Genomic DNA, 26,902 nt, shown 5'->3' with positions numbered 1-26,902 from the left:
CAAGTGTCTATTTTATGGCCTTTAACTATGTATAAATGACTTGACAGGTACATTTGGGGATACAGAGACCAGAATGGGGCCAGCCTGGCGAGGGGTCCTCCTGGTTCTCCTCTCATCCATGTATCATGGGCTCAACAGTGCAGTTCTTGGAGACTTCATAGCCCTTGCTGGTCCATTGCAGAGCAACAAGGATGGAGCACTTAATGAAGTGGAGCCAGAAGGAGAATTTAGGTGTAATACTAGGGTGTTTAATACCTTGAAAGACCAAATTTCCACTCTGCAGAAGTATGGCGTCACACACTACAAGGTCCAGCTACCCAGAAACTTTGCATCTATCAAGAACAATGCCCTGGAGAGGAATGGGGGGCAGCTGCAGTGTTACAGGACCCTTCTGCAGGAACTGAATGGAGCAAACATTAATCCAATTGTGATCTTACATGGCAGCAGACTGTCTGCAGGTGGCACCCAGACTGGCAAAAGCCCCATTGATGTCTATACAGAATATGCTGAATTTGCATTCTATTCATTCGGGGATTTGGTCCATACCTGGATAACATTTGATGTTCCTGCAGATGTCACAGATGTGACCTCCCTACAGACTCTGCTGGACGCCCATGAGAAAGTGAGCACGGTGTATCGCCAGAAATATTCTGCTGGAGGTAAATTGGAAGATGTAAAATGATTGAATACTGGAATTTCATGATTAATACAATATAATCAGTAAATCTAAAAAATTTTCAGCTTAGCCGACTATTCATATTATTGTAAAGATAAAACAATATAAAGCAAGAATATAGCTACTATAATACTGCCCCTATGTACAAGAATATAACTACAATAATACTGCCTCCTATGTACAAGAATATAACTACTATAATACTGCCCCTATGTACAAGAATATAACTACTATAATACTGCTCCTATGTACAAGAATATAACTACTATAATACTGCTCCTATGTACAAGAGTATATCTACTATAATACTGCTCCTATGTACAAGAATATAACTACTATAATACTGCCCCTATGTACAAGAATATAACTACTATAATACTGCTCTTATGTACAAGAATATAACTACTATCATACTGCCCATATGTACAAGAATATATCTACTATAATACTGCCCTCTATGTACAAGAATATAACTACAATAATACTGCCTCCTATGTACAAGAATATAACTACTATAATACTGCTCCTATGTACAAGAGTATATCTACTATAATACTGCTCCTATGTACAAGAATATAACTACTATAATACTGCCCCTATGTACAAGAATATAACTACTATAATACTGCTCTTATGTACAAGAATATAACTACTATCATACTGCCCATATGTACAAGAATATATCTACTATAATACTGCCCCATGTACAAGAATATAACTACAATAATACTGCCTCCTATGTACAAGAATATAACTACTATAATACTGCCCCTATGTACAAGAGTATATCTACTATAATACTGCTCCTATGTACAAGAATATAACTACTATAATACTGCCCCTATGTACAAGAATATAACTACTATAATACTGCTCCCTATGTACAAGAATATAACTACTATCATACTGCCCATATGTACAAGAATATATCTACTATAATACTCCTCCTTTGTACAAGAATATAACTACTATCATACTGCCCCTATGTACAAGAGTATATCTACTATAATACTGCTCCTATGAACAAGAATATAACTACTATAATACTGTCCCTATGTACAAGAATATAACTACTATAATACTGCTCCTATGTACAAGAATATAACTACTATAATACTGCCCCTATGTACAAGAATATAACTACTATAATACTCCTCCTATGTACAAGAATATAACTACGATAATACTGCCTCCTATGTACAAGAATATAACTACTATAATACTGCCCCTATGTACAAGAATATAACTACTATAATACTGCCCCTATGTACAAGAATATAACTACTATAATACTGCTCCCTATGTACAAGAATATAACTACTATAATACTGCCCATATGTACAAGAATATATCTACTATAATACTGACCCTATGTACAAGAATATAACTACTATAATATTGCCCCTATGTACAAGAATATAACTACTATAATACTGCTCTTATGTACAAGAATATAACTACTATCATACTGCCCATATGTACAAGAATATATCTACTATAATACTGCCCTCTATGTACAAGAATATAACTACAATAATACTGCCTCCTATGTACAAGAATATAACTACTATAATACTGCTCCTATGTACAAGAGTATATCTACTATAATACTGCTCCTATGTACAAGAATATAACTACTATAATACTGCCCCTATGTACAAGAATATAACTACTATAATACTGCTCTTATGTACAAGAATATAACTACTATCATACTGCCCATATGTACAAGAATATATCTACTATAATACTGCCCCATGTACAAGAATATAACTACAATAATACTGCCTCCTATGTACAAGAATATAACTACTATAATACTGCCCCTATGTACAAGAGTATATCTACTATAATACTGCTCCTATGTACAAGAATATAACTACTATAATACTGCCCCTATGTACAAGAATATAACTACTATAATACTGCTCCCTATGTACAAGAATATAACTACTATCATACTGCCCATATGTACAAGAATATATCTACTATAATACTCCTCCTTTGTACAAGAATATAACTACTATCATACTGCCCCTATGTACAAGAGTATATCTACTATAATACTGCTCCTATGTACAAGAATATAACTACTATAATACTGCCCCTATGTTCAAGAATATAACTACTATAATACTGCTCCTATGTACAAGAATATAACTACTATAATACTGCCCCTATGTACAAGAATATAACTACTATAATACTCCTCCTATGTACAAGAATATAACTACGATAATACTGCCTCCTATGTACAAGAATATAACTACTATAATACTGCCCCTATGTACAAGAATATAACTACTATAATACTGCCCCTATGTACAAGAATATAACTACTATAATACTGCTCCCTATGTACAAGAATATAACTACTATAATACTGCCCATATGTACAAGAATATATCTACTATAATACTGACCCTATGTACAAGAATATAACTACTATAATATTGCCCCTATGTACAAGAATATAACTACTATAATACTGCTCTTATGTACAAGAATATAACTACTATCATACTGCCCATATGTACAAGAATATATCTACTATAATACTGCCCTCTATGTACAAGAATATAACTACAATAATACTGCCTCCTATGTACAAGAATATAACTACTATAATACTGCTCCTATGTACAAGAGTATATCTACTATAATACTGCTCCTATGTACAAGAATATAACTACTATAATACTGCCCCTATGTACAAGAATATAACTACTATAATACTGCTCTTATGTACAAGAATATAACTACTATCATACTGCCCATATGTACAAGAATATATCTACTATAATACTGCCCCTATGTACAAGAATATAACTACAATAATACTGCCTCCTATGTACAAGAATATAACTACTATAATACTGCCCCTATGTACAAGAGTATATCTACTATAATACTGCTCCTATGTACAAGAATATAACTACTATAATACTGCCCCTATGTACAAGAATATAACTACTATAATACTGCTCCCTATGTACAAGAATATAACTACTATCATACTGCCCATATGTACAAGAATATATCTACTATAATACTCCTCCTTTGTACAAGAATATAACTACTATCATACTGCCCCTATGTACAAGAGTATATCTACTATAATACTGCTCCTATGTACAAGAATATAACTACTATAATACTGCCCCTATGTACAAGAATATAACTACTATAATACTCCTCCTATGTACAAGAATATAACTACGATAATACTGCCTCCTATGTACAAGAATATAACTACTATAATACTGCCCCTATGTACAAGAATATAACTACTATAATACTGCTCCCTATGTACAAGAATATAACTACTATAATACTGCCCATATGTACAAGAATATATCTACTATAATACTGACCCTATTTACAAGAATATAACTACTATAATATTGCCCCTATGTACAAGAATATAACTACTATAATACTGCTCCTATGTACAGGAATATAACTACTATAATACTGCCCCTATGTACAAGAATATAACACATATAATACTGCCCCCTATATACAAGAATATAACTACTATAATACTCCATATATGTACAAGAATATAACTACTATAATACTGCTCCTATGTACAAGAATATAACTACTATTATACTGCTCCTATGTACAAGAATATAACTACTATAATACTGCCCCTATGTACAAGAATATAACTACTATAATACTGCCCCTATGTACAAGAATATAACTACTATAATACTGCTCCTATGTCCTGAATATATCTACTATAATACTGCCCCTATGTACAAGAATATAACTACTATAATACTGCTCCTATGTACAAGAATATAACTACTATAATACTGCTCCTATGTACAGGAATATAACTACTATAATACTGCCCCTATGTACAAGAATATAACTACTATAATACTGCCCCTATGTACAGGAATATAACTACTATAATTCTGCCCCCTATGTTTGCATGCCAGAGCAAATGACAGGTGATCGGTGGGGGATATACAGGTGTCAGATCCCCACTAATCTGCTATTAATGACCTATTCTGTAGATGCCTGGACAACCTCTTTATATAATGTCCCTACAGATTAAGGGAATCTCTGATTTCTGCAGTTTCTCTATAGACACGTGTTACATTTCCTATATAAATCTGTTTTTCTCATTACTTATTACATGCAGGACGCTGTCGCTGATCTGCAGGGTGACATGCTTTTTATCATGGGGTAATGAATCACATTGTTGAACTCTGCACCCAGATAAGTCTTGTTTGTGCAAATCAATATCTTATATAGATAAGGAATTAATTTCAAAGTGATAAGAAGATTGATGAACACGTCTGATACATTGTTACGGATAATGAACTCCACAGAGAGCTTAATTAGCACAGTATAAAGTGTTTCCCCTGAAACAAAGACAAAATACTTATAAAGAAAATAATTGATTTCAATGTTTGCCCCTTTCAGCACCTTGTTCAATAAGAGACCTACCATGAACAGAGTCTGAGCAGCACAGCGCCCCACGCTGTGTAGTGGCCGTTCTCTGGTACTGCAGATCAGATCACATTCACTTCAATAGGAGTCCATCTTCAGTGCCTGGGAATGGCCACTACACAGTGTGCGGCGCTTTGCTGTCCTGATTCCAGCTGAACAGTGGATTGTCGGGTGACAGACCTCCACCGATCTGATACTGATGATTGTCGATATATCCACAGCCGCTGACAGCTGTCTTTGCTAATGCAATGATGATCGATAGGTCGGGAAAGTCGTGATGCAATGATACACGATGTTGTGCTTTTATCATCAGGTGGACGGATATCCATTGCTCTGGGGTCGGGAGCACTGAGCACATCTCTATCAATACACCCTCGAGTCCTGGTAAATATGGTTTTCCTTTTGGATGTACACCTTTCAGGTATTCTCCGTGCACAAGGCCAGAGTAGGTGTTATAGGACGGCAAGCTAAGTCCGTGATCATGGGCGCTAGGCTAAAGCGGCATGTGATATCAATGTTGAGAGCGGAGTAAGTCTCTGCCATGAATCTCTGGCAGAGGCTTATCCGCCCTGAGAACAAAAGGATTAGGCTGTGAATTTCAACATGCCCAATCCTTCCCACTCATCTGTCAATGATGAATCAGGATGCCCCCTAATTACATTAGATACTGGCTCTGTCCCCCCTAAATTAGCAGGTTTGGCTGACGTGAATTTGTTCTAAAGTGTATGGGGTCTTCGCAGTACCCTGTGTACCTGGAGATTCTTGGTACCCTTTTTTAAAACATAGCTGTATATGAGGACATCTGTGTACAGATTCTCACCCGCCCCCCAAAAATTGGGAAAAAAACCAAAGTGAAACGTGCCCTTGAGTCCCATATCAGCTGAAAGGGGGTATATATGGCCTTGCACATGAAATATAACATTAGACATATAGAACAATGACGCCATCAGGTTAACCAATTCTGCATTTTTTAGGAAACAGTTGATTTTCTTGCTCTGAACTTGAAATTTGACTGCGGCAACGCGGATCAGCTGCAAGAGTGGATCGCAATTCAGGTAATAAGATGACAGGTGACTTTGCTTCTTCAACAAACTTTGCTTTTCAGAAGAGTCTATATAAGTCTTTTTTTCCCCAGATCAATGGGAACTAAGGTATCTATGTACAATGTAGGGTCCAGAAGGGACGCCTCACCCGATCCCTGTAGCCTGAAGAATCCCAAAACGTCACTCATAAGGAAATTAATGAAATGATTTCTGATAATTAAGGGCCCTAATAACAGATCTGCATTGGGGCCCAAATTGCCCTTGTTAAGAAGATCATGATAAAATACACTTCTTTTAAAAGCATCTTCAGTTTTTGTTCATAGGACTGTTAGGTCCATGTGTCTCTATGGTAACATGTTAGACAGGTCTATATGTCTCCATGGTAACAGACTACAAACAACCCCAGTGTAGTCTGATCCAGCAGCCATCCTCTCTTCTCTCTATCTCCGAGCTTCTTGATATCATACTGTACAATTACAAGCTTAACAAGAAGTAGCAAGAATTCCTGAAGGATCTGAGCTTGTTTGTAGTCTGTGACCAGAGAACCACATTGATCTGCAGAAGAGAAGACACTTCGCATTACCAAAAACATACTGGCTACCAAAATACAGAATCAAAAGCCAATAAAAGGTTACAGCCTGTAGAAATGTACAATGTACTGAGACCTTCACATTTGGGTTTGTGGGAGTCCAAGATCATGATCTACAACAATATAATTATTTTTTTGTTGTAATCTCAAAAGGAGCATTACAGTTATAGTACGTTTTTAAAATTTAATGGGGGGGGGGGGGTCTGTTTGGAAAACCTACATTCAAATCTCTCACTACGAGGAATAATGGGTTAATAGAGGGGATCCTTCATGTGACACCATCACTGATCACCTTGATCAGAGAGTATTACAAAGAGCGTCTCTCTCTGGAGGACCCAGCAGATAATTGTATTGCACAGAGAGCCCATTGCTCTAAATTAGCAGCACGCAATACATCATTTCACCTGTGGGGGCACTGCAGCAGAACAGAACATTCATTGACAGGTTCACTGAGGATCCAGCAGTGGGATAATCTGTGATAAGCTTAATTAATGGCAGATTTTTTTTTAACCCCTTTAAAAAGAATAAACCAAACTTTATATGTAGCAAATAATGTAATAATTCCGTATCTTTAGTATAGCCAGCATAACTCCCCACTATTTATCCTACATGAGTTTTGGTGACTACTATATTAATTCTTCTTTTCAATCACACTCCTCATGTGTCCCTTGGCCATTTTATATTTTTCTTTGTAGTATTATAATAAATAGTTGCCATCATTATTGTTAATTATTATTGTTATTATAGAACATCAAGAACAGTCTGGACGTGTTGGTTTTCAGCTTAGCACTAAATGACTGCAGCTCCATAAATGAGGAAAATAAATATCTCTCTGCCTTTACATTGCTTAAAGGTAAGTAGTGTTGATACAAGGGTACATATGTACAACTTTACACCCCTATTTCTACAATGCATCTAAAATAAATACATAAAAACATGTCTTTTGTTTTTTACATTCAGCTCCTAGGTCTGTCTCCATGGTAACAGACTACAAACAAACCCTATGTAGTCTGACCCAGTAGTCATACTATTTTTTTTTTATATTTCCCAGCTTTTTGCTCACATACATTTCAAGTTAAGCCTCTTTTAAATGTCTCGTTTTTTGTTTTTTTTTGGTACATGCACTATTCTTAATTTTTTGCTTATGGTTCATTACATTGATTGTGCCTTCTCATGTATCATTTTTGAAAATTGATTGTCGGCAAAAAAAAAAATAAAATAAAAAATGAACAGAGACATGTTCCACTTTGATCTGAGTGGTGGATCAGACTCGCCAATGCAAGTTAATGACCCCAAAAATAAAAAAAGATAGTATGAGAATGTAATCCAAGTGCTGCCCGTATTTTACTGTTTAATGGGCAGAGGCCAAAAGTGTTTTTTTTTTTCATATGAGAAAAATGGGTGTAAACTTAGTCATGGACCAAAAAGGGTCCAACAGGCATAAAAAAAAACACAGACTGTTTTTTTTTTACATTAGGCTATGTTCCACATTGCATTTTTGCAGATTTTTTAATGAATTTTTTATGTCAATTTTCAGCTGTGTTTCACAATACCAGCTAAGTCTATAAGATTTCAGAAATCTCATGCACACACATTGTTTTTTTATTTTCTGACTGTTTTGTCAAAGAGCTGCATTTTTGCAAAATGCAGCATTTCACTTCTTTCAGCGTTTTTTTGCAGCATTTTTCACCCATTTTAGTGTAAAAAACACAGGAATCGAGTTTTGTTGCGTTTTTGGTGCCAAAACCTGATGAAGTTGAATCAGATTAATTTTTAAGCGCTAAACTTTATCAGCATGCACAAAAGACAATCGTACCCTGACAAGAAACGCAGTGCAAAAAAACTCACCAAAAACGCAGCAAAAAAACGCTGCAAACACTCAGCAAAACCTGCTTTTTTATGTTACTTTTTTACTGCCAAGAAAGCAGGTTTTGCCTGCGGAAAAAAAAAAAATAATCAAAAACGCAACGTATGAACATAGCCTAAGAGAACAAAAAAAACCAAACAGATTTATAAAACCGTCCTTAGTAAGAGTTGGGAAGTCCACCAGATCAGACTTCGCAGTTCTGCTGCCATTGCTACAAAATGCTCAGGATACAATAAAAACAATATGATTTTCTTGCTGTAAAAAAAAAAAAGGATTAATCTAGAATTTACCTTCCCGACCTCCAAAATCTGGCACTGTAAATTCATAGTAAAACAGGAAATTTCATTTAGAGAGGAAGAGAAGAAAATCTAGGGAGGAGAGCATGTATGTATGTATGTATGTATGTATGAAGCTGGGCGACTGTGACTAAGTGATATCCCCACATCTATTAAAGCTACATACTACGACGAAGAGGTCAGAGGATATAGAGAGAAAGCACAGAAGAGTCATCACTTTAAGTTTTAATATACCGTATTTTTCTGACTATAAGACGCATCGGTCTATAAGACGCACCAGGTTTTAGAGGTGGAAAATAGGGAAAAAAAATATTTGAAGCAAAAAAGGTGGTAAAATATTTACCGGTAAGTGCTAGAGATTGGCGTACCTTAGACCACTTTGTCTACTATGTAGGTCTATGGGGACGTCAATGTAAGGGAACCGAATAAATGATGTCATATTTATTTGTTTTTCTGCAGAATTGATCGGCTCTCGGGAAGATTTCTTAGGTTACGATGTCAGTCCATTTATGCCACAGTCAAATGCCAATGAAAAAAGGTCAGTGCAAAAAAATATTTTCAGCCACGTTATTCTGAAATTGAGGAAACCGAAACATGCACTGGTCAACGTGATCGTATGTACCCTGATGATGCATTGACTCATACCACTCTTCTCGATAAATGGGTAAATCAATGGGAGGAAGGATAGGTCTATCGGTTAATGAGAAATACATTCCTAGGTGGCTGCCAATATGACTGCAGTCTCTGTGGTCACTTTTGTCAAAATGGCGGCTAGAAGTGATTACAAAAAGGTTAATTTCTCTTTAACAATATAGAACATACCATAAATGCCAAACTATGATTTACTAGTGTATGCTATCATTTACACTTCCGATGAGAACCCTCTAAATAACTTATTTTTCACTATTTTAGTCTCAAGTATTCGACAGGAACATCCCGTTCAGCATTCACCACAGTATGGAATAAATTTGCCACCCAGACTCCAGCAGAGAGAGACATCTTCCTACACGATACATTCCCTGAAGGTTTCCTCATGGGCTCTTCATCTTCAGCCTTCAAAGTAGAAGGGGGCTGGACCGCAGGGGATAAAGGACAATCCATATGGGATGTTTTTGGACAAAATGGCCAAGCTGATAACAATGCAACCGCAAATGTGGCCTGTGATAGCTACAATAAGATTGACTATGACCTATATCTTCTGAAGGGTCTACAGTCTAAGGTCTATCACTTCTCCATCTCCTGGTCCAGAATATTCCCAACGGGACTGAAATCCAAAATCAATTCCGCCGGCGTGAAATATTACAACAAATTAATCGACAGGTTAATCAAAGAAAATATTAAACCGATAGTAACTTTATATCACTGGGATCTACCCCAAGCTCTGCAGGAGTCCGGGGGCTGGCAGCATGACTCCACCATCGAGGCATTTATGGAATATGCAGATTTTTGCTTCAAGAATTTTGGAGATAGAGTTCAACAATGGATAACGTTCCATGAACCTTGGGTCGTTAGTTACGCTGGTTACGGCACCGGAGAACATGCACCCGGGATCAGAGATCCAGGAAATGCCTCCTTCAAGGTATAAAGAGGAAATTAAAATCATAGAAAATATTTAATTCCTTAAATATTCTTATAAATTAATTGCAAAATAATATGGAAAGTCATTTGGTTGCATAATTAGAGTTTAGCACTAACTTTTTATGAGTTGAAGAGAGACGATGGAAATTCTTATTACCAGCTGATGTACGGGGTCTCGCTATCTCTCCAGGTTACTATGGTCGTGCAGAATAATAGAACTGCAGATTCACAATAATAATTAGATCCTTGCAGACTGTTCTCACACCATGGAGGTTATGAGGATAGATATTTCTCTAACACAGTCTCCTACGTTATATCTTATAGGTGTCACATAACATTGTGAAAGCTCACGCTAAGGCCTGGCATGTGTACAATGACAAGTACCGAGCGTCGCAGAAAGGTCAGGTGGGAATCTCTCTGAATTCAGACTGGGCAGAACCAAAAAATCCCAATAATCCAGATGACGTGAGCGCTGCTGAGCGATATCTCCAGTTCATGATCGGGTGGTTTGCCCATCCAATTCTTATCAATGGGGACTACCCAGAAGTCCTTAAGACTCAAGTTCTTGACATAAATACCCAGTGTCTCTCCACAGTGGCAGCACTGCCCACATTTACTGAGGAAGAGAAGGCCTACATCAAAGGCACTGCAGACTTCCTTGGCATCTCCCACTATACATCCCGGTTGGTCAATGCTTCCGAAAGTCTAAGTTGTGTTGCTAATTATGATAATATTGGAGGATTTGTCTCACATGTGGATCCTTCATGGCCGACCACCGAATCTTCATGGCTCTATGTGGTGCCATGGGGTCTCAGGAGGCTTCTGAACTTCGTCAAAGAAGAATATGGAAAGGGAGGACTACCCATATACATAACTGGAAATGGTATCCCAACGCCAGACACTGGGGAGGTATTCAATGATACAGCTCGGGTTGAGTACCTAACGGCTTACATCAATGAAGCCCTAAAAGGTAATGAAATAGTTTTTGTATATATGGTGCATGCTAACTAGTTATCTATACTATTCTTCCTGTTGAGTTGTAATAATGAGTAATGTCCTAACCGTGATCGCTTTATACTTTTGCAGCTGTCAACACTGACAAAGTGCCAGTAAATTCATATATTGTCCGATCCTTGCTCGACGGATTTGAAGGACCTCAAGGATACCGCCAAAGATATGGTTTGCATTATGTGAATTTTAACGATGGAAACAGACATAGGACCCCCAAAGAATCAGCCTATCAATTCTCAAATATCATCGAAAATAATGGCTTTCCTAAAACAAAGCTAATGAAATTCGGTTCTTCAAGTCTGACAAGGTCAAATTCAAGAAAGTTGCCCCCACTTCCAGCATCAGAAGTGCCTTCTACTTCAAAAGTTGTATGGGAAAAATTTTCAGGGCAAACTGCCTTTGAAAGGGACATGTACCATTACTCAACATTTCCAGAAGATTTTAAATGGGGAGTTTCCACTTCGGCTTATCAGATCGAAGGAGGATGGGATGCTGATGGAAAAGGACCAAGCACCTGGGACACATTTACACACTCTGGAAATAATATTGCTGACGGCACAAATGGGGACATTGCATGTGATAGTTACCACCAGCTGGATGCAGACTTGTACATGTTAAGAAGTCTAGGGGTGACCAGTTACCGGTTCTCCATCTCATGGTCTCGAATTTTTCCAAACGGACAGGGTACAGTCAATGATAAGGGTGTTGAGTATTATAATAGACTTATTGATGGTCTACTGGCAAGCAACATCTCACCCATGGTGACCCTTTACCACTTTGATCTCCCCCAGGCTCTCCAAGACCTGGGTGGTTGGGAAGATGATAGAGTGCTAGATGCTTTTCACAGCTATGCAGACTTTTGTTTTACAACTTTTGGAAATAGAGTCAAGTTCTGGATGACTTTTAACCAACCCCATTCAATAGTAACTGCCGGTTATGGGACTGGTGTTATGCCACCTGGAGTGAAGAACGATCCTGGCTCAGCTCCATACAGGGTAGCACACAATCTGATCAAAGTTCATGCTAAGGTTTATCATACCTATGATGAGAAATACAGAAAAAAACAAGGAGGTGTCATATCAATAAGTCTCAACACAGAATGGGTAGAACCGAAAGACCACATTGATTCACGGGACATAGAAGCTGCTGATCGCTACTTACAATTTACTTTGGGATGGTTTGGACACCCTATATTAAAAAATGGTGACTACCCAGAGATAATGAAATGGCAAGTGGCCAATAAGAGTGAGCTACAAGGTCTCCAATTGTCCAGACTTCCAGCTTTTACAGATGATGAGAAGACCTACATCCAAGGGACAGCCGATGCTTTTTCCATAAACATCTACGCGACAAAAATAGTTCGGCATAGAACGAATATGCTCAATCCACCATCTTTTCAAACCGATATTGATATTGCAGAAGAATATTCTGCGAACTGGCCAACATCAGCCATTGACCAGCACAGACCAGTAGCCTGGGGACTTAGGAGGCTGCTCAACTGGGTGAAGGAAGAGTACGGTGATGTCCCTGTATACATCACAGAAAATGGTGTTTCAACAGATAGAGATGACTTTGATGATACGGCACGAATACTTTACTATAAAACTTATATCGTTGAGGCTTTGAAAGGTATGTGTCATGCTGTATGCAGAAAAGTATTTTGTTCATGACAGTACGGAGCATTTCAGGAGAGGGGCAGTGACATTATATCTTTAAATTTTTCAGCTCACAGTCTAGACGGGGTAAATCTTAAAGGATACACAGCTTGGGGTCTCATGGACAACTTTGAATGGACTTTGGGTCACACTGTGCGTTTCGGTCTGCACCATGTGGATTTCACGGATCCCACCCGTCCCAGGACTGCAAAACGATCCGCCATATATTACTCGGAGGTCATACGCAACAATGGTATCCCGTTACAGAAAGAAGAGGAGTTTCTATACGGAGAGTTCCGTCCTGACTTTGCTTGGAGCGTGGCATCTTCAGCTTATCAGGTTAGACAAGCCTAACCTACCTAAAGGAGCTTTCTGCTTAGGATAATTCCTATTAATTAGAAGAGACCCTCCATAAAAAACAAACACCCAATTTTTTTGTCTCCCCATTGAAAACAGTTGGGACAGATAACTATCTGTGTATGGCCAGTTTTAGAGGGTAGAAAAATTGTTGATTTTTTTTTTCTCTTTAAAAAGGAGAACTCCTGCTATAATCAATATTATTATAGCAGTAATACAAGATGGAGAAGAATAGTTTTTAATAGTATTAAAGATTTTTTTTCATCAGAAAAATCCCCTTTGACGATGAAGTGAATGCTAGCACCAAGGGTAACAAACCAGTCCCCGAGCATAAGCAGAAAAACATTCAACCTTAATGTCCGTTCCAGTTCCCTATAGAAAAATGGATTATTATACACAGCCCTTTGATTTTTAATAGGCAACGAAAGCAAGAGATCATGTTTTTTGTCTGACATGTGCATTAACTATACATATTCTTTTCATTGAGAGATTTGAGAAACAGAAACTTGAAGTGATTAAGAAAGTTTTAAATCTTTTTTTGCAATGATAACGGCAGTGTTGTTTCTTTTGGTCCTTAGACTGAAGGAGCGTGGAGAGCTGATGGAAAAGGCCTGAGCATCTGGGACAAGTTTACACATTCACTGGGGAGAATCAACAATGATGAAAATGGTGACGTGGCCTGCGACAGCTACAACCGAATGGACGAGGATGTGGAGCTTCTGAAAAACCTAAAAGTCACTCACTACCGATTTTCTATCTCCTGGCCACGGATCCTCCCTGACGGAACACTGGGCAATGTGAACGAAGCCGGCATCAGCTACTACAGCAAACTGATTGACACGCTCTTAGCAGCCAATATTGAGCCGCAGGTAATAATGGCGGTATTTAAAGGGGTATCCCAATCTTAGGTTATATGGCACGGCCACAGAATATGCCCAAAATGGCAGATAGATGTGGGTCCAACTTCGTGACACTTAGACATCATATTCATCATGCACGTGATCGGTGAGGCGACAGCAGAGGTTCCAAAGATGAGAATACCCCTTTAAGGCATTACTAATACACTTAGAGGGTAAGTCCCCAGATAGCGCAGCAATGCCACTGCACAGGTACATGTTATTAACACACTAAACACAATTGCCATGTTCATACAATCGGGAAAAGGAATACAGCTGCCAAATGTACGGTAGTCTCAATCTCGCTGCAACAGCAAAAAGACGACAAACCTTTGATCTCCACCATTTAACTCCGTGCATGCTGCAATCAATATGTAAGGAAAAACACAGTGGCCTTAAAAGGTATTGTCCACCTTTAGGGACCATATATGTGTGCCATTTGTTTCCCTAAATGCATATATTTGTGACTTAAAAACATTTTTGCAATTGGGTTTCGTTAAAAATGTTTGTACCATTTGGCTCTCACGGGTTCTTTTGTTTCCTGCACATTAAACTTTGATGTGGTCTGAGGTTATAAATCAGCTGAGAGGAGCTCAGGAAAACAGGAATAAAAAAAGTTACAAACGTCCTATCAGGTCATCATAAGGGACCGACTGACGGATTCTCAGTTAACTCATTCTGCAGCCTGCAATTGACAGTGCAACGCAGCAAACCGTGCAAAATTTTTAATGAAACCTTAAAGGAGTATTTCCATCGCCAAGATCCTATCCCAATACGTAGTAGGTATAATAATAATATTAGCAAATACCTCCAATTAGAAATGTAGTGTAGTTTTTCAGATTCGCTGTGTCTCTTTCCTCATGTACAGTCATTGCAGGACATCCATGGTTATGACCACTGATATAGCGACAGTTAGCTAGTTGTTAATGGTCGTAACCATGGATACCTAAGGTCTTGCAATGCCTTCACATGGGGAAAGAGACATAGCGAATCAGAAAAACTATACTACATTTCTCCCGTAGGTGTAAGCAGTGATGGCAGCCGATCGCTGAGAAGTTCGCCTCACAACCTTCTCTAAGGCCATGTTCAGTAAATGTAAAATTGGCCATTTTTCATCCCCAAAAATACTGTATGATTTTTCACCCCTATATCCATTGTTTACATTCATGTGGGGTCCGTTTGGCACGCAAACGGCATACAGACCATACGCTGCCCTAACACCCCATTAACACAGAGTTTCACATACATGGGATATCCGTTTTTATTTTTTACAGATATAAAAAGGGACTATAATGTGTTGAAGGTGCTGATCCGGGAGGGCAAATTCTATATTTTCCTTAGAACTTTTCTGGGTGCTTATCGCTCTCCTTCCCCATCAACCCCCAGAGTTACACTTTCAATAGTATATTCGGCAGTCTTTTCTTTAATCTGAATTGGCAGAATAAGGGTCGCTAGGACGCTGTGCGCACTGAGGCTGACGTGACACAAAAATGAGGCCCTCAGGCTTAAATGTACAACAGGCCTCATTTATCAAAACCGCTATTGTGTTGTCCATAGCAACCAATCACAGCGCAGCTTTCATTTGTGAAACCTCTCTGGTAAAATTAAAGGTGCGCTGTGATTGGTTGCTATGGGCAACACAAATGGCTGTTTTACTGATTTCATATTGTAATTGAGGCCTACTTTTTTCTTTTCTGCAGGTGACGATCTATCACTGGGATCTTCCTCAAACCCTACAGGACGTGGGAGGATGGGAAAACGAGACAATCGTGGCAAGGTTTAAAGATTACTCCAACATTCTCTTCCAAAGACTGGGAGATCGGGTGAAGTTCTGGATCACTCTCAATGAGCCGTACATCGTGGCTAATTTGGGCTACGGTTATGGAACGGCAGCTCCAGGTAAGATCAGTGTGAACCCTACGGTCATCCACCGCTTGGCTGCCATTCATTATGCAATAGACATGGAGATAATGTGCATGTAATGCTTCTTTTCCCCTGTGGTGGCGCTGCAGGAAAAATGATTTCTTGCTGCTGAGATGTAGAAAGTCCTTCAGATCATTATGATTGCTGCATTAACCCTTTCCCATTTTTTCCTCCCCTTCCAGGAGCCATAATATATATATATATATATATATATATATATTTTTTTTTTTTTTATTATTATTTGCCATAATATTTGTGCTATTATTATTTTTCCATCAGTCATAAGGGGGCTGGTTTTTCACGAGACAAGTTGTAGATTTGAATCATTAATTTAATATAAAAACTACTGAAAAATGAGGGAAAAAATTGTTAGCAAGGTGAAAAAAAAATCCAACTCTGCCATTAATTTTTGGATTTTGTTTATATGACGTTCAGTGTGCGGTAAAAATGGCCCGGTAACATGACTCCAGGTCAGAGGTCAGTAGGATTACAGCGATAGCGCAATTGTATATATATTTTATACACATTTTAGTGGTTAAAAAAATATTCTGAACTTTGTACAATATATTTGGCTTGTCACCATTTTCTGTCAACTGCACCTTTTTTTTTTTTTTTTCTTTTTTTTCTGTAGATATAACTGTGGGCGGGGGGCTTATTTTTTGCGTGACCGTTATAGTTTTCATTGGTAAAGTTTTGGGGGTACATACACCACTTTGATAATTTTTTATTCCATTTTTTTGGGGGGGGTAGATGTGGTGTTGTCGATTTTTATTTTTCGCCTTATGGCATTGGCTATAAGGATTTTAAAAAATGTACGGTATATATATGAACTGGATATGCGAAGTGATTTGATCTTTTATTTTTCTTTCATTTTTTTTTTTTTTTAATTTCTCCTCTTGTATGTAATCCTGCGATCATTTGATCGCCTGAAATAAATGCTGCAATAATTCAGCATCACAATATATAGTAAAATTAAAAATCCCCTATGAGCCCAGAGCAGTACAAAGACGGCGACAATAGTAGCCAACTTGGCTACCACTGAAATCCGTAGGCATGCCATGAACATGTTGCAAGAGAAAAAGGCTGATGGGCACCTGACTCAATACCCCAAAAGGATCACGCCGTTTATATACCACTGTCAATGACAAGTGGTTAAACAGGCGGCTCCTGGCATGTATGGTGCAGGCACAGCTCCTGAGCCTGCTCCCTATGGAGGCGTCCGACATGTGCCGCACATGTATTGTGGATGCCGGAAATTATTATTAATTACGATTTCATTTTCTGTATAATCCCTTTAAGGAATTATCGACAGGCCCGGACGCGGCCCCTATGAAGTTGGACATAATCTCATCAAGGCTCACGCCGAGGCCTGGCACCTTTACAACAGCACCTACAGGTTAAAACAAGGGGGGATCATTTCCATCACCATTAGCTCTGACTGGGCCGAACCGAGAAACCCCTACAAGCAAGAAGATATTGATGCAGCACGGAGATTTGTGATGGTATAATATATATATACTTTTAGTTTGCCCAATGCAATGTACATTATATAAGAAAACACTAACCTTCATCTTAAAAAATGTTTCTGGAAACCATCAACAAGCAGGGTAGCTTCCGTTTACAAGTTTGTTATAATTAATGTATTATTTAGTAATTGATTCATGCAGAATAGTGTTTTGCTTTGAATTACGAGTCTGTTTGGAGTATTGATTCTCCACGAAGCCCAGATTATTGACGCATGATACCCAACGCAAGTATTAATTGCCTCCATGACAAGTTTTAGGTAGTTGTTTCTGTGCTGTTTATCAGTTTAGGATTTCATGTGTCAAACAGTCAGAAAGCATCAAACAGTCCATGGTAACAATAAAGAACGAATCTGTCAGCAGCACATTACCTACATGTTGATGGTTTCCACTTTGCAATAAAAAAAAAACTAAAAAATATTACAAACAAAAAAAATAAACATGCTGTATATTCCAAAGATGCTAAATTAGATCTAAGCCAGAGTCAAAGGTATATAGCCCCGGGCTTTAATCATTATTTGCACGCATCTAAAATAAAAACTGGGAGATTTTTGATCCAGAGCATTTTTAAAGAGTCTGTCGAAGGGGAGTAGATAGAAAAGAAGCAGCTGTAGAATAAAACTACACAATTTGGTTTGTAGCCTATGACCTTGGATACACATAGGTCTGCATAGGAGCTGTAAACACAAAATGGATTTTTTTTTAAATTAAACAAAGTCCAGTTTTTTTTACCCCTTTGTGATGCTAATAGGTAAAGTTTATATATTTTCATTCTTTTGCCTTCCTACCTAGTTTTACGCCGGATGGTTTGCACATCCAATTTTTAACAACGGAGATTACAATGAGATCATGAAGTCAAGAATCCTGGAGAGGAGCCTGGCACAAGGGCTACCAAAATCTCGGTAAGGGTAAAATAATAATAATAATAATTAAACTGATGAATGTGCAGGTTGATACATTTCGTCTTATGTATTGATGTAAATGCACAATTGGACCCCGTAGGTTTCCATGGGCCCTGGGGGGATAGAGACTCGGCCTTCGCTGCATTGGACCCGTTATTACGCTCGTCCATGTGATTTATGGTTTGGGGAATTTACAAAAATATCTAAACCTTTACAGACTTCCGGAATTCACCGAAGAGGAGAAAAAAAGAATTAAAGGCACGTACGACTATTTTGGCTTCAATCACTATACCACAGTCTTGGCGTCGCCCCTCCAATATCGTCCGTCTGTAGAGTCTTATGACGCAGACCGGTAAGAACGGACACGTTTAATGCATGATCTTAAAGGGGAACCGCGCAGCAGATCCCGGGTGGTAAAAATCAGTCAAGTTGATGGCAGTGATGAAAGTACATAGTAAAGTCACCTTGGCCTCTGTTTGCATTTATTAATAATGCTGCCAGTATGTGGAAACTTGGTGCAGACAGGTTTGTATGGAGTTTAATGGGAGCAGTAACTATTTCTCTCTAGTAAGCTCCCCCTAGTGGTGGCTGCAGGTAGACAGAATTTTGGCATTTATCTCTAGCCTGTGCGAAGAGAAATTGCAAGATTTGACACAATTGAAAAAAAAAAATCTTACATTTCATAAAGGTATAATTTGCTGTTATGGGTTGGCCGCTACTTGACAACCCCTTCTTAGATGTTAAAGAGAACCCGACGTTTTGAAAATGGTATCTGACTTGCAAGCAGGATGCTGTAAAGCAGGAGGAGCCGATCAGATTGATATATATTTGTGAGAAAAGTTTCAGTAAAGCTTGTAATTTATTAATTGTTAATTGTTTGTAAGGAGGAGTCCAGTGGGCGGTGTTACTAGTGATTGGCCGTCTCGCCTGTATGACTGCATGCAGATAGCTGTCAATCACTAGTTGGACCGCCCACAGGACTCCTCTGCGTAGGAACTATAGGGATTTCAATGAATAAAATACAAATTCCACTGAGTCTTTTCCAGCATCCCAATATATCGTTCTGCTCAGCTTCTTGCTGACCGCAGATCAGACTGTATGTACAAGAAGAGTAAAGGACGGACACCTTCACTGACCCTCACCAGTGGAAACTCCGGATCCAATGTCTGTAAAGAGCTGTGAAATTAATAGCGCTATATAAATGAGTAAAATAAAAAAAAAAAATAAATCCAACAATCACTAACACTACACTGTAATGGCAATAGAACAGGTGTAGTCTGCCACCCGGTGGTCACAAGTGGGCATTGCTTAATGTTAATAATGATCTTGCTGATAACTTCATAGGATTTGTGATTTCAATATTTCTGTTTTACTTTTTATCAATGCTGGAAAGCAGGAGGAGCAGGCACTTTCCATCTTTATACAGAGGATGGGGCTACCCGGCTATTACACAATATGTCCTTGTCTGTGTAGTGCCAAATGCATGAGCTTTAGGGCAAAACAACCGCTACCCTCTGCAGGATTATCACATGTTGCTGGTAAACGATTTCATATCCTGAGCAAAAGAAATATGTCTTTATACAAATGAGAGCTCATTATTTATGATCCTGAGCTTCAAATCCCCTGCATAGACATTGGGATGGATGATAAAATTCAGGTTTCTTGCAGCCACCCCCAGCTTACTGCATGCTGTTTTATTATCATGTTTTATTACATTATTACAGCCACCACTAGTTGGAGCTCACTGTATACTGTTTTATTATCATAGCCACCACTAGAGGGAGCTCACTGCATACTGTTCTGTTATCGCAGCCACCCCTAGAGGGAGCTCACTGCATAGATTTTTTTTTTATCACAGCCACCCTTATGGGGAGCTCACTGCATACTGTTCTATCACAGCCACCGCTATGGGGAGCTCACTGCATACTGTTCTATCACAGCCACCACTAGGGGGAGCTCACTGCATACTGTTCTATCACAGCCACCACTAGGGGGAGCTCACTGCATACTGTTCTATCACAGCCACCCCTATGGGGAGCTCACTGCATACTGTTCTATCACAGCCACCCCTAGTGGGAGCTCACTGCATACTGTTCTATCGCAGCCACCACTAGGGGGAGCTCACTGCATACTGTTCTATCACAGCCACCTCTAGGGGGAGCTCAATGCATACTGTTCTATCGCAGCCACCACTAGTGGGAGCTCACTGCATACTGTTCTATCACAGCCACCACTAGGGGGAGCTCACTGCATACTGTTCTATCACAGCCACCTCTAGGGGGAGCTCACTGCATACTGTTCTATCACAGCCACCACTAGGGGGAGCTCACTGCATACTGTTCTATCACAGCCACCTCTAGGGGGAGCTCACTGCATACTGTTCTATCACAGCCACCACTAGGGGGAGCTCACTGCATACTGTTCTATCACAGCCACCTCTAGGGGGAGCTCACTGCATACTGTTCTATCACAGCCACCACTAGGGGGAGCTCACTGCATACTGTTCTATCACAGCCACCACTAGGGGGAGCTCACTGCATACTGTTCTATCACAGCCACCACTAGGGGGAGCTCACTGCATACTGTTCTATCGCAGCCACCACTAGGGGGAGCTCACTGCATACTGTTCTATCACGGCCACCACTAGGGGAGCTCACTGCATACTGTTCTATCACAGCCACCCCTATGGGGAGCTCACTGCATACTGTTCTATCGCAGCCACCACTAGGGGGAGCTCACTGCATACTGTTCTATCGCAGCCACCACTAGGGGGAGCTCACTGCATACTGTTCTATCACAGCCACCACTAGGGGGAGCTCAGTGCAGACCATTTTATTATCGCAGCCACTAGTGGGAGCTCACTGGATACCGTTTTATTATTACAGCCACCACTAGAGGGAAATCACTACATACAGTGTTATAATTGCACCCACTACTAGGGGAGCTCACTGCAAATTGTTTTATTATTGAAGCCACCACTAGGGAAGCTCACCGCGCACTGTTTTATTAGGGAGTTTATTGTATAAATTGAATGTAGGCATCCAGAATGGCCAACTCCATTTAGCACCGGGCATAAATGATTGCCTTTTTAAAACTAGGCATGTAAAAACTAACAGAATCATCCACTCAATCCAGGGGTGTAGCAACAATGACTGACCGAAGCTGGCTCGGATCAGGATCCATTTGGCTAAAAGTGACTCCTTTTGGCTTCCGGAGGTTACTGAACTTTATAAAAGAGGAATTTAACAATCCTCCCATATATGTGACGGAGAACGGGATTTCTGAGCGGGGGACGAATCTGAACGACGAGTGGAGGGAACATTACTACAAGCACTATGTCAACGAGGCTTTAAAGGGTAAGAGAAAGGCGTCCGCACCAGAAGTATCCTTATCAGTGTCGGTATGATGACGGGTTTGGGGGGAAACTATCTGGATTATTGGTTTCCAACCTGTGACTCTTGAGCTGTTGTAAAATTACAACTCTCAGCGTACACAACACAGCCAACCGTTTTGTGTACACAGCTCCTATCCAGACCAATGGGTCTCCAAGGTTATAGACCAGAGGTCCCCAACTCCAGTCCTCAAGGCCCACCAACAGGTCATGTTTTCAGGATTTCCTTTGCATTGCACAGGTGATGCAATTATTACCTGGGCAAGACTAAGGAAATCCTGAAAACATGACATGTTGGTGGGCCTTGAGGACTGGAGTTGGGGACCCCTGTTATAGACTACAAATGAACGGTTTGTAGTCTGACCCTTATGATAACTTATAGATAATAGAAAAAGGGAGAGCAACATAAGTAGCATAGCCGCTGTACACACGATAGGATATTGTGAATTGACGCCATCTGCAGATTAGGAGCATTGTGGTCTGCAGGGATTTTCTTTCCCGGATTCACAATGCCGGCTCTGGACTTTTTATGGGCAGGGTCACTTTAATTTCTAGAATAAATTACCATAAATTTGAATAAACCAACAGATTTTGCAGCGGATTTGATGCAGATTCGCCACGTATTCACGCTGTTTGTTGTTGATGGAACTGATGTTTGAATTGAAAATTGGTACATTTCAACTAAACCTAAGATCATGGTTATTTATTAACAGCCGCCAAGTACGACGGCGTGGATCTCCGCGGTTACACAGCGTGGTGCCTTATGGATAATTTTGAGTGGGCGGCAGGATACGCGGAACGGTTCGGCTTGTATTACACCAATTATACAGATCCCAAACTGACGCGGACCCCGAAAGAGTCAACCAAGTACTACAGGCAACTCATTGAGTGCAACGGATTCCCAGATCCTAAAAATGGCCCTCACCCCTGCCTCCAGCCGGAGCCTGAAGGTGAGAGCACTGCAAGTAGATAACTATGGGACACTTAGAAATCAAAATGGGATTTTTCTTTTTTTGTGGGTTCATGGCAGCCCCTCTCCTGCCTATATTGCATGTACAAGGCATGTTCTCTCCATTCTATGCCGATATTGTAAAAAGAATGACTATACTTCAGAAGGGGCACAAAAATACTGTGCCGAGTCCCCAAACCAAACCACCATTACCTTTATTTTCATATTTAGCTCCCCTCAGTCATCATTGTGCCTCTATACTTTCCCAAGAGGCAGAACTGTATTTTTTCCCCACAGCCCCTCACTTCCGACTTACAAAGCACCATCCTGAGACTCCGATAGTCTCAAGATGGATGTTGCTGGTAATCTAGGCAAGAAGGAATAAACTTTACAGCATTAACCACTTGTTTTATGAACCTTTCGCGTTTTCTGCAAATAAAACAATCATCATATAACATTATGTTCTATAACTGTCCAATATAATAGAAAAAAAACTGGAGTCCGGCTCAACAGGACTGGATTTTCCTTTTTTTCCCCTCAAAAGAAAATATGGTGCATACAAAAGAAAAAGTGACATGGTCGACGCGCTTCGACTGCACTAGGCAGTCTTACTCATGGAGCATTGCCCTGGGCGTTCAGATTTATTACACAACATATCTCCTATTATGAATTAAAGCCGTATAGCAGATGTGGAGACTTTTTACAGCTGAGGATTTGCTACAGTTGTATCTAAATCTATCCTTAGCAGCACAAACTTTAACCTTGCTTGTCCTGATCATTTTGTTACAATGTATCATCCTGGAGTCCATTTTGCTTCCAGAAAATTGTCCATACTGGATACAACTGTGACAAACCCCCTGCTGTGCGAAGCAATGCCTTCTCTTCTAATCTTACCCATCTCTTTATTATATATGCCTACATCTCTATTCATACAGGAACCACAGCGCCAGAAACCCCGGCCACCGACCCAGAATCTGAAAATGTTTCCTTCCTCGGACTTCAGATCTCGACCTCAGACGCGACGGTCGCTTTATACGTGGAGTTCGCTCTTCTCGTCGCTGCTGTTTTGGGAATCATTTTGTTCAGCGTCATGTACAGTAAAATGCACAAGAAGTTAAAACTCTCCCAATTGTTTTAGATTTAGACTGAATAATTGTTTTGCACTGCCAAATGGATGTGTGTCATTATTTTCCATAGGAAATGTGAACGTATAGTTCAGAATACATAAAAAATATCAAACATATAGCAGTCCCTCTATATAGGACTTATCCTTTGGAAATAAACAATAGCCAAGAGTTGCTACAGTTTTGTTAATTTCTCTATAAAATGAGTGCAGAGGCTGCTGCAATCACCTGACTATTATCCAGCAAGTTTCCAGTGTGGTTTTGCTTGAAGGACATATTGCAAATAATTTCTGTCGGCTCCCCCAGCTTACGGCAGCAGGGACAAAGTAAATGACTGCAGGTAAAATCTCCTCTTACTGTGCCCTATATTGAAATTAATGAAGTATGAAATATAGTAGCTCATATAAATCATAGCAATAGAAATGATAAAGAAATGAGATTTCTATTTAAGAGCACAAGGGACTGCGCATTATAGGACTGGACAATCCCTTTAAAGCGAACGCTTTAGGGTCCCTGCTGTGCCCTGCACTTCCTGCCCCAGCGATTACATCCCACCCCAGATGTGTGCCCCATCACACGTCAGGAGAAAATTAAATTGCTGACAAATAACATTTTACCTATGATGCAATTGCGACATCTATACAAACATATATTTTATATATAAGTATATTTTTATATTTACCCAGGTTAAAATCAGCGCTTTTTCTTGCGGATTTCATGCGTTTTTACACCTGCGGATTTCTATTATGGAATGGGTGCAGAAACGCTGCAGATCCGCAAAAAGAAATGACATGCTCCTTCTTTCAATCTGCTGCGTTTTCTATGCGGATTTTTTTCCGCACCATCAGCATAGCATTTTTTTTTTCCATTGATTTCCATTGTACTGTAAATCACTTGCGGATCTGCAGCGTTTCTGCACGAAAAAAAAAGCTGCGGATCCGCAACGTGTGCACAAAGCCTTAGGATGCAGGAAATCCAGCTACCCATATTAGGCCTTTTTTAAAGTTTTCAATATATTAATGATGGTGATTTTTAAGTCCTATACAGAAGTTAATGAAGAAAAACACAACCAGAAAAATCGCTATCCGCAGATTATGATGAACTTTATAGGGGAGCATGGAAGGGAAGCCTCAAACAAAAATGCGGTCTATGCAATGCGTTTTAGATGTTACAGTAAACTGTTTGGGGCAACAACAACAACAACAACAAAAAAAAGTACAGAAATTTTTTTTTTAAATGTAATGCAAAATATGGAGGTTTTTTCACAAACTGCCTTAAAGTATACCTGTTGTCTCCTGTATATGAGGAATAACCCTATTTCTAGCCATTATATGCCATGTGTTTTTCATTTTTCACCAGTTTTTCCTTCCAGCTCTGAAGGGGGGGATAGTTTGAGACCTGTTGCTAGGATGCCTCCAAATACACAGATCCAACCGCCATGATATACCGTATATTCCTGCGCTTCTGTGTTTATAAAGCACTGAGCAGTGTAGCTGTGAATCCAGCAGTGCGTGAGATAAAGACTTAATAAAAAGCAGCGGAATGGGGGTCTCTGCTCCTCTTCCAGTCTTCTCCATAGGTTTCAATAAGCAGCTGTCATCTGATGCTTCAGTGAGCTGGTTTCTGGGTTTTTTTTTGTTTTTTTTTTAAGGGTGCAGGAATTAGCAGTGGCACAAAAGTAGAGAAATAAGCATATTTCTATAATAAACGCTTAGATTTGCTGGTACTACTGATTTAGGCAAAGTTTGTTGATACTGCAAAGATTATTTACTCAGACATCCAACAGTCCAGAAAACGATAGCAGACCTTTCCAATGTGTAAAGCTTGTGCTTTAAAACATAGAGTGTATATACCATATGTCTGTAGCCCTCTGTCAATCTGGTGCTATTATACCGCTAATTAAATAAAAGTTCTAATATTTCTGTATAAGTGTTGCCCATTTTCTTTATATATAAAATATGATAAGGCTAAACTTGAGGGGGTAATTATAAATTGATGCACACTCTGAATTCCCCATGGACTTAAGGGGGTTGTCCAGTCCAAATCGCTAAGTCTGAAGTCACTCTGTGTGACTGCAGATTTATAAATCCCCCCCAGGGCACGCCCTGTGTACTGCAGGGATTCACTGGTTTCTGAACAATGGGGGACATGTATGAGTTCTATAAACTCCCGGCCAGGGTCTGACTAGTGGGCGCAGCCTCGATCCGTACACTCTAGTGACGCGGCTATCCAGTGGGTGTGTCCAACTAGAGGGTGCAGCCTCGCTCCCTACACTCTAGTGACGCGGCTATCCAGTGGGTGTGTCCAACTAGAGGGTGCAGCCTCGCTCCCTACACTCTAGTGACGCGGCTATCCAGTGGGTGTGTCCGACTAGTGGGTGCAGCCTCACTCCCTACACTCTAGTGACGCGGCTATCCAGTGGGTGTGTCCAACTAGAGGGTGCAGCCTCGCTCCATACACTCTAGTGACGCGGCTATCCAGTGGGTGTGTCTGACTAGAGGGCGCAGCCTCACTCCCTACACTCTAGTGACGCGGCTATCCAGTGGGTGTGTCCGACTAGTGGGTGCAGCCTCACTCCCTACACTCTAGTGACGCGGCTATCCAGTGGGTGTGTCCGACTAGTGGGTGCGTCCGACTAGTGGGTGCAGCCTC

At 39.8% G+C, this 26,902-nt stretch overlaps 1 protein-coding gene across 1 annotated transcript; it reads left to right on the top strand.

Moving 5' to 3' along the window:
- LOC138644461 (lactase/phlorizin hydrolase-like) lies at positions 1-26,179 on the top strand. Its single transcript, XM_069732867.1, has 17 exons — positions 1-659; positions 5,460-5,530; positions 6,121-6,201; positions 7,526-7,631; positions 9,401-9,479; positions 9,854-10,520; positions 10,844-11,489; positions 11,606-13,159; positions 13,256-13,524; positions 14,121-14,411; positions 16,139-16,337; positions 17,661-17,863; positions 18,677-18,786; positions 19,004-19,138; positions 21,922-22,142; positions 22,891-23,127; positions 24,062-26,179. The coding sequence occupies exons 1-17, from the start codon at positions 74-76 to the stop codon at positions 24,262-24,264; spliced, it is 5,658 nt and encodes a 1,885-aa protein (XP_069588968.1). The 5' UTR covers positions 1-73; the 3' UTR covers positions 24,265-26,179.
- The last annotated feature ends 723 nt before the right edge of the window (positions 26,180-26,902 follow it).

The sequence above is a fragment of the Ranitomeya imitator genome, chromosome 7, assembly GCF_032444005.1.
Source record: "Ranitomeya imitator isolate aRanImi1 chromosome 7, aRanImi1.pri, whole genome shotgun sequence".
NCBI lineage: Eukaryota > Metazoa > Chordata > Amphibia > Anura > Dendrobatidae > Ranitomeya > Ranitomeya imitator.
The sequence above is the reverse complement of the archived record's forward strand: the minus strand, read 5'-3'. Positions and strand labels throughout refer to the sequence as shown.

Excerpts from the sequence above, each read along its gene's own strand:
- LOC138644461 (XM_069732867.1), top strand. The coding sequence starts at position 74 with ATGGGGCCAGCCTGGCGAGGGGTCCTCCTGGTTCTCCTCTCATCCATG. Across the intron at positions 16,338-17,660 it reads TTATGGAACGGCAGCTCCAG|GAATTATCGACAGGCCCGGA; the intron begins GTAAGATCAGTG and ends AATCCCTTTAAG. Across the intron at positions 19,139-21,921 it reads GAGTCTTATGACGCAGACCG|GGGTGTAGCAACAATGACTG; the intron begins GTAAGAACGGAC and ends CACTCAATCCAG.